The sequence below is a fragment of the Grammomys surdaster genome, unplaced genomic scaffold, assembly GCF_004785775.1.
Source record: "Grammomys surdaster isolate TR1022 unplaced genomic scaffold, NIH_TR_1.0 126133, whole genome shotgun sequence".
Taxonomy (NCBI): Eukaryota; Metazoa; Chordata; class Mammalia; order Rodentia; family Muridae; genus Grammomys; species Grammomys surdaster.
The window spans coordinates 4,760,013-4,769,186 of record NW_021620941.1 but is presented as its reverse complement, the minus strand read 5'-3'; the positions used below and the strand labels follow the sequence as shown (position 1 = coordinate 4,769,186).

At 51.5% G+C, this 9,174-nt stretch overlaps 1 protein-coding gene across 2 annotated transcripts in view; it reads left to right on the top strand.

Moving 5' to 3' along the window:
• The window catches only part of Med27 (mediator complex subunit 27), a 183,468-nt gene extending 178,585 nt beyond the window's left edge, over nucleotides 1-4,883 (top strand). For both annotated transcript variants that reach the window (XM_028757121.1, XM_028757122.1), the window contains 2 exons: nucleotides 3,014-3,091; nucleotides 4,514-4,883. In XM_028757121.1, the coding sequence (XP_028612954.1) occupies nucleotides 3,014-3,091; nucleotides 4,514-4,648 (213 nt within the window). In that variant the 3' untranslated portion in view covers nucleotides 4,649-4,883. The remainder of the gene's footprint in view (nucleotides 1-3,013; nucleotides 3,092-4,513) is intronic.
• Nucleotides 4,884-9,174: the final 4,291 nt, after the last annotated feature.

Genomic DNA, 9,174 nt, shown 5'->3' with positions numbered 1-9,174 from the left:
CTCTCTCTCTCTCTCTCTCTCTCTCTCTCTCTCTCTCTCTCTCTCTCATTGAAAGTGGAGTAAAGCTCTGGGGACTAGGGAGAGGGCATGGCTGGAGCTTTGCTTGGTACTGGGGGTTCAGCCATGGGAATCAGAAAACCGGGAGTGGAGCTGGTGAAGAAGTTGGGGAGATTCAGAAGTCAGCTGGTTGTGTTTCCTTCTATTAAAATGTTGCTGAGATCGGTGGTAGGATTTTGAGAGACTAAATGACCAACCACATCAGTTGCCAGAGCAAAACCTGCCACTGTTTGACAGTTAAAGGGAGTACTTTTAATGGGACTCTTTGAAAAGAAGGCTAGCTTTAGCCAGATGGTAGGCCAAGAATGGCCAGTCTAATTAGGTGCCCTGCCTGTGAATCAGATGCCAAGTCAGAGAGTGCCTGGCTCCTCCATATCTGCAGAAAATCATTTCTCATTAACTCGGTTGGTCCTCTTGGCTAGCCTGTACACCTCAGCTACATGGACAGGCCTTCCCTGTACCTCACTTGCAAGACCAGCTTTCAGACCCTCACCTGGACCACAGTCTGTCCAGCCAGGAAGCAGGAGCCCAAACAGGAGCTCAGGAAGCCAGGCCAGGAGTAGGGATAAAGGGCCTGGGCTCAAGGCTTTGGGTCATTTGCGGAGACAGTCCTGTCAGATTTGTCTAAAGGTCCCAAATTTCGGAAGCTACAGGGGCCAAGCAGGTAGTGTGAAACCATGGAGCACTACAGGGGCATGCCCATTTAGAGAACCTTTTTCTTCTCCCATTGATGACAGCCACCAGACAGAGACTCACATGCTTGTGGAGACTAGAAGTGGGACACAGACCCTCTCACATGGTCACCTGTGAGGATGTCCGTAGCGTCTACAGCTTTGAGAATTTCATGTGGTGGTCATTTGTATTAACTGAGAAGGAAGAAACACAAAAACTGCATCCAAACAAGCAACCCTGCTTTGGATATCCCCTCTGGGTCACTGGACTGAGGCAGGCTGACTCCAGCAGTTGAATAGATGGCTCTGACCTCTCCAGAGGACCTTGGAGAGTCAGTGTTGTGGACAGCACCCATCTCAGGAAAGTAGCCCTGCCTGGAACTGGGGAATAGCAGCACTTTGGTAGGCATTTTAAGTAAAAAGACAGCCCATTTGTCTCCCCAGCATCACCACAGCCATGTCACGGTTACTACTGCTCATTTTAGAAAGCTGTCTGTCAGGGAGCTTAAAATAAAAGCAGGCCTGGCACGGGGGAAAGTACGTTTATCTTGAAAGTCACCCAGGGAAAAACTTGCTCAAGCTTGTGCAGCGCAGGCACAGGGATGTCTCTGTGGGAGAGCAGTGCTGTCCCCAGGAGTGGGCATTCCCACGGTTCTCTTTAATTACCGTATGCATTGGGTACCTACTATATGGATGCCTTGTAGTTCTAGGCCTGGGGACACAGCATAAACCAAGATCACGTAGGAAGGTTGTAGGGAGAGAACAAGGGCAGGGAGCACACTGAGCAGGAAGGTGGGCAGTGGTGGGTGATGGAGGAGGAGGACAGGGAGGATGCTGCACTGAGCTCTCTGGGAAAGAAGAACTTGGTCAGCCTGTCCTCTCCCCTCCCTTGAAGCATGGAGCCACAACCTCCTCTAGCAAGTTAAAGTCCATCTGGGCCTAAATTTGCCTCTGGACACTGGGGATCCTGGGCCAGTTGCCTTAGTGGTGTGGTACAACTTCAGGATGATCCTCACTGGCCCCTGGCCTAGATTGGCCCTCCCAATTGCCTCGCTGCCGCTGTGGGCCTGCCGGCCACTAGTGTGTCACAGTATCCCACTCTGAGCCTGGGGACCAGCAAGTCCACACGTGTTGGGCTTGTGTTGATTCTTGTTCTCAGAGCTAATGACTTCATCTGCCTTGTTCTCTTTTGTTTTCAAATGTTTTTGTAATGACAAGAATTTCCAGCCGGGCAGTGGTGGTGCACACCTTTAATCCCAGCACTTGGGAGGCAGAGGCAGGCGGATTTCTGAGTTCGAGGCCAGCCTGGTCTACAGAGTGAGTTCCAGGACAGCCAGGGCTACACAGAGAAACCCTGTCTCGGGAAAAGAAAAAAAAAATTTTTTTCCACTGCCTGTGAGATGGCTCAGCAGGTAAAGGCACCTGCTGCCAATCCTGACCTGAGTTTGATCTCCAGGACCCACAGTGGTGGGAGCAGAGACCTGACACCTGCAAGTTGTTCCCTGCCCCTACTCTGTGGTACATGCTCTTACACACACACACACACACACACACACACACACACACACACACACCACATACAAGAGCACACACCAAGTAAAAAAGAAAATGTTTTTAAATTTTTTAAGAGTCTCTAAGGACAATCAGATAAACCATTAATTTCAATAAACCTTTCACTAGTCAACTCCTAACTAGTTTGGGATGGCCAGACCTTGGGGGCGGGTCTTTGACTAGCCCCTTTGTTTTGAAAATGAGCTATTGAGGCCCAAGGGAGTGATGAGATCAAGGCCAGGAGATAGTGCCTGTGTCCCTGGCGCCTCCTGTGCACCTTAGGCCATCTGGGCCCTGGCCTTGCTGCCACCTTTCTGAGAAGTCAGGAGACCTGAGTGGGTCCCTAGAAGAGCTAGGACGGCCAGGAAGGCTGGTGGGGGGAGGACCAGAACAAGGGGCAGGCCTGCAGAAGAGCTGTCAGGGCAGAGCCTAAGTGAGGAGCATGGAGACAGGGTGAAATCATTGCACCCTTGCTGTCTGTCAAAGTGTCACCCTGTCCCTCTCCCATGCTTCTTCCTGTGCAGATGTTTAGTTGCCAGAATGTTCCATACTCTTCTTGTTTCCAGGCCTGTACCCTCTTACCTGCAATGCCTCCTCCCTGTCCCAACTCCGCTAATTTTCTTATTTGAGATTTTACTTTAGGTGTGGGGTAGAGGAGTGCAGGGGGATCCCAGCAGGGCTGTCGCTTATGAAGCTACCAGCTTCTGGCTAACGGTAACTGTCCTCCATCCTAGGTGACAGACCACGCCACCACTGCTCTGCTTCACTATCAGTTACCCCAGATGCCAGACGTCGTGGTCAGGTCCTTCATGGTAAGTGGCTTCAGGTCAGACCTTCCAGCTAGCGAGAGATCTGGGGAGCCCACCCCAGGTAATCCCTGAGACTTCAGTCAAAGCTGGGCAAGCAGTGCCACAGAAGTTTTCAGCACTGTGCCACTAACCCACCAAGCCCTGGACTTGAGCATGGAGGAGCGACAGGATGAATCTGTAGTTGCCCTGCCCTGTCATCCTTAAATCTCAGGGCAAGAGCAAGCTCAGAAAACTTCAGCAAGAACACAGATCAAAACAAGCGGGGGGGCAGGGGGCAGAGGGAGTGGGTTACTCAGAGACATCAGGGCTTCTCCCCAGGGCTGGTCACATAGCCAGCTGCAGCCTCCACCGACCCTGCAGCCAGTCCACCTTAGCATCACTACCATGGCTGTCAGGGTTCCTGCCTGCTGGTCTGAGCAGTAGTCACCACAAGGAGTGTTGACTGGCAGCTCATTGTCACAGCTTCTTAGTGAGAAAGGCTACTCCTCACAAGACATAAGCCTGGCTTGAGAACTGACTGCCTGGTGTTGGGGTGATGCCACTGGGTGCTCAGCGTAAAGGTGCAGAGAGTCCTTCCCCATGCTGAGGAGTGAGCACGTGACATCCTTCGGTGGTCCACTTGCTACACGTCTACCTGACGTGCAGTGGAGCAGACCACCCATCACCCTGCTGGTTTGGTTTTTTTTTTTTTTTTTTTTTCAAAACCCCACACCAGCTTGTGGGTGGGCCAGATCTGCCCCACAGGAACTACTTGTATCAGTAACCTCTTCAGAGGTTATTGTCCCCTCGTTGACACCTTGGGAAGTGAGGTATGTGACTTGCCTGGCTCTCAGGACTACCTGCCTGTGGCTGCTGGGGTCTGCTTGCTGGGCCTTTAGGCCCCTGAGTCTCCTTGAGGTGGAGAATTGAGTTGCCTGAGCCTCATCCTTATTCACGACATCTGGGAGCCCTGAGCTCTCAACCTCAAGGGCGGGCGACTGTCACTTTTTATGTTACTTGGTGACTCTGGGGCCACCCCAGCTGTGTTAGGCCCCACCATGACAGAGAGACAACCTCTGAAATGAGATTAGCTCAGAACATGTTGCCCTGGTACAGAGTCTCGCATCTTCTGAGATCTGCCTGTGCCTCTGCTCAGAATGGGAGAGAGGGTTGGAGCGGCTGAGACAGGGAGGCCGGCAGTGGTGCCAGACGGATAGTCTTGGGGCACTCCAGCTCTGGACAGCAGGGATTTCTGTGGTAAGATCTTGGGAGGAGCAGGAGACATCAGAACTGAGTTACAGGGAGACGGCTTTTCTAAAGGACCCTGGGTGTCTTCCAGGGTCAAAGCCTGCTTAAACTATCTCCTTGGGTCACTAGGCCTTCCAAAAGGGCAACTGAGGGGGCTCCCTGATCTCTTTCTCTCCTTTCTGTCTTACCTCTTTTCAGACCTGGTTGAGAAGCTACATTAAGCTGTTCCAGGCCCCGTGTCAGCGCTGTGGGAAGTTTCTACAAGACGGCCTTCCCCCAACATGGAGAGACTTCCGGACCCTGGAAGCTTTCCATGACACCTGCCGCCAGTGACCCCAGACCAGCCTGACCCACTCACCACTTAGGTGTCTGTCTGTTGCTGTTCTCCCTGACAAAACTGTCATCCACATCAGTGCATCATGGGAAGATGGTCTGCCCCTTCTCTGTGTGCTGGGCCCTGGGAATGTTGCTTCCATGAGCTGTTGGTTATGCTTGGTTGGTTTTTGTAACTTATTTTTGTAAACAATAAACCTTTTATACCTGGACAAAGCTCCAGGACTGCTTCTTACAGGATGTCTGGCATTCTCTCAGTTTAACCAGAAGAGTTTGTGTTTGAAACAGAGTCCTTGGGCTGGGCATGCTGGGAGCATAAGCCCTGTATCTCCAGCTCCAGGTGGTGGCACAGGCCTGGAATCCTGGCCAGGAGGTGAAGATGGGATCAGGATCAAGGTCATCTTCAGCTGCTGAGAGTTAGAAGCCCGCCTGGGTCACTGGACCAATCTCAAAGGTGGAGGGGGGCTCTTTTTTTTTCCCCCTCAGTTGCCCTTTTGGAAGGCCCAGTGGCCCAAGGACAGAGTTTAAGCAGGCTTTGTCCCTGGAAGACATCCAGGGTCCTTTAGAAAAGTTCTTTCCAGGGCTGCCTGCCTTTACTGTTTCTTCCTGGGGGTGGGGCGAGCAGGGCTGGCAGTGCTGTGTCCTGGTCATCACTGCTGGCAAACAGAGAACTCCTGAGGAGAGAATTGTAGATGGCTCTATTGACTAGGCCCCACAGGTACCTAGAGAGGTCCCCTTCCCCCAGCAGGAGCTACAGCACCTGCTGGTGTAGTCAGTAATGCAGGCTGCTTGGCCCTCTGCATCCACATGGATCTCTGTGAACCTTCTCCAGCCTTCCTAATAAAGCCACCCCCACTTCAGTGAAAGGCACTCACTCCCTGTGAAGGGCTGGCCCTGACCAGCCTAGAAGAAGTCTGCTCCCTCCCTCCCTCTTTCCCTCCCTCTTTCTCCCCTTACTTTTCCTCTAGTTACTCCCTGTCTCTCCTTTCCTGCTTGTTATTTTTGGGGCTTGTTTTTTATTTTGAGGCAGTTGTCTTGCTCAGTAGCCCAGGCAGGCTTTACACTTAAGCAGTTTTGTCCAAGTACTGGAATTCCAGGGATGCACAAAAAACGAAGACTGATTACAGACAGTAGTAGCGTGGCTAATTCCCAACTGGTCCTGGACCACCCAGCCCTTTACCACCTGTCCATCACATTGGGAAGAACCAAGGCAGGAAGGGTTTTTTTTTTTTGTCTTCTTTTGGTTTTTACATTTTTGTTTGCTTATGTATATGAGTGATTTAACTAAATGTTTGTGTACCACATGCAGCTTGGGACTAGAATTTCAGAGTTGTGGTCACTGAGCAGTGAACTGGGTCCTCTGGAAGAGCATGCCAGTACTCTTGCCTCGGAGTCACCATTGAGTGAGGGATATGTACCACAGTGCTGTTCAACACTGGGGCCTAACTCAGCGGCAGTGCCAAGTGGGAGCTTGTGGAAATGCAGGCCTTCAGGTCCACCCCTGCTACCTCTGTGCCCCCAGGATGAGCACTGTTCCACTCTGTAGCCACTGCTGGGACAGTGACATGGGCCCCAGAGAACCTGACTCTGAGAAACACTGCTTCCTTTACTACACATTTGGGAAGTGCAAGAGGCCTGCTTGTCAGTCAGCACACGCCAGCAGGGTCATTGGCATTCTGTGCCATAGTTCACTAAGATCAAAGATACCGGTTTTGTCTGTCGTAAGTCTGACTGCTCAGCCTATAGTAGCAGATCCCTTCCAGAGACACCGCCCCCATTACAGGCTGTGTCACAGCGTCATAGACTTCCTCTAGCCCTCCTCTCCTCAGTCCTCAAAGCCTCATTTATTGCTTTATAGGAAATGCACAGCACTGGGTTAGCAATGAGAGTCTGCCTCAAGACTGCAGATCTTTCCAAAGACACGTAATGACAAGCAGACCTGGTACGGTGCTAGGTAAGCATTGCTCACATGGTATGATGGCAGCTCGCTGGCTGTAACCAAGTCAGGGCATGTGCAGAGTGACGATCGCCTCGTGAGTGCCAGCTGGCAGCCAGCACCTTCAGAGATGTGCAAATGTGGAACTGTCCCAGAGGACTAACAAGATTTCAGTGAGGGTGGGGCACATGGTGAGAAAGCTGTCTGGTTTTAAACCATTTGCATTTCTGGTCCCCATCCCCATTTGTTCTTTAGCTCTCCAACCTGTTCCAGCCTGCTTCCAACAGTGAGGTGCATGCAGACCCCTCCTGCAGCCTTGGGTAGGCTGTTGCTCCCACTCAGAACAAGGGTCGTGTTCTTGTGTCCTCTGTCGTCTTCAGAAAGGCATCTTTAAGACAAAGGGTTGTTTTCTGCTTCCAGGGATGATGACTCCATCCAAGTTTGCCTAGGCCACTAAAGCAAAGCATTCCTTATGCAATAGCACAGGCTGAGAGTGACCGAGGAACAAGGTCAGCGGGCCACAGGTGATGAAGGGATGGCATGTGCTCCAGCTTTCTGCTAGTTATGAGACAGTGGGTGACTTCTCTGTACCAGTTAAAAGTGCAAGTTGGTCATCATGAAAGAAGACAGGCTGGCTAGGCAGGCAGGTCGGCTGTGAGGCGCCGTCATGGCAGCTGGACAGCAGACTCCCAGCTGTGCCCACTAGTCTGATTTGCTTTGTCTCCCTTCTTGACACTTGTTTGTTTATTGTATGTGCATGTGTGCATATGTATGTGGACACATGTGTGCTGCTCCACAGATGAGGTCAGAAGACATCTTGTAGGTATCACTTCTCTCAGTTGTCAGACTTGGGGGCAGGACTCATGACCCTGCTCATCCATCTCAAATCTGAATTTCTGTTTTTCAATACTCCCTAATTAAGGGAGAAGGAAGAGAGACACCGGAGTTGTGCCTGTGCGCTGTTCCACCTCCGTCCTAGGAAGGCACATTTGAGTGATCATGCATTTGGTAAAGTCCAGAGTGGGGGAGATCCCAAATGCTTGGTGCTTAGAGATCAGAGTGAAGTGGCCTGGCTTGGGTGTCAGCTGTTAAAAGGAGACATTGACCTCAAGTTGATGTAAAACCTCAAACTGGAGAGAGGTCCGTTCCCAAAGGGTAGATTGTAAGGGAAACCAGAAACAGACTGCTTCCGGGAGGACCCTCCCCAGATGGAGAGTCTCACAGTGACTGTCATGTGACTTAGAGTGCCACAGTGACTGTCATGTGACTTAGAGTGCCACAATGACTGTCATGTGACTTGAGGCTGTGGATGTGGCTCCGTTGATGGAGAGCTTGCCTAACATCCACTAAGCCCCAGCACCTCAGAAACCCAGGTGGTGTGGTGGTGCCCTCCTATAATCCCAGCACTTAGGAGATAAAGGCAGGAGAGAGGATCAGAAGTTCAAGATCATCCTCAGCTACACTGCAAGTTCAAGGCTAGCCTGGGCAACATGAGACCCCTCACATGAGACCCCATCCCCTTTGCCCTCTCTAAGGGTGGCATCTGCCCAGACCTCCAAGGCTGAGACTGTATTCTTACTGTATTTTGTGGGACTGTATTCTTACTGTCTCGTCCCTCGTCCCCTCTCTACCAAGTGTTTCATATATGCCAACAAGCTCCATCCCGGGCAGGTGTAGAACTCCCACTTTACAGATGAGGAACCTAGTGGACACCTAGAGGAGGGTCTCCCACACTGACACCTGATGGACATGAGGGGTGGATAAAGACGGAGCTCCTTCCCCACCGGTTCCTGCTTACCCAGAAGTTACTGCTTCTGGGTAGCCAGGCCTTTGCCCCAGGCCTTCTGCTGCCCAGTGGCTCTGGCTCCCATTAGCAGCTGACAGAATAGAGTAAGCAGGCCTGCGAAAGGTTGTCCAGATTTTCTTTTTCCTCCTGAACTAAATAGGGAATTGGCCTTTCAGTATCGAGTGATGTTTTAACACTAACACCATGGACACCACAAAACGGTGATCTTTCAGTGTTAATGCGAGAAGTCGCCGTTACATTTGGAGTGTCAGGGAGTGGGGCTGATGCTAAATTGAGAGTCTTTTAAGGTCACCTCAGTTGAGTGGAGGAAGGACATCTTCAGCCTGAAGAATTATCACAAGATCTGGACCCCCTGCAAACCTGACAGGAGGTGTCATCCAGGTCTGGTAGAGACAAAAAAGGAAAACTGGCCTTTCTACACTGTGTCCTGGCCTCGTGTCTCCACTGACACACTAAAGATAAGCAGAGCTCACCTGGGCCTACCCTGAGCAGAAGACCCAATCCCGTCCCACCGTGGCCAGCATGCTACAGCAGCCAGCAGGGCTTTTCCACACGTGTGCAAAAGTCACCCACGGCCCCATGACTAGATACTAGCTGTCCTCTACTTGGCTAATTAGCCTTCAGGACCTAGCACAGCTAGGACAGGCATTAGCACAGGACCTAAGGTCTTCTGCTCTACCCTCCCCAGCCCCTAAACCAAAGATAAGAGAACTTCAACCCAATCTTAATTTCAGCCAGGCATGCTGGCCTTTAATTCCATCCCTGGGGAAAGGGAGGCAAGAG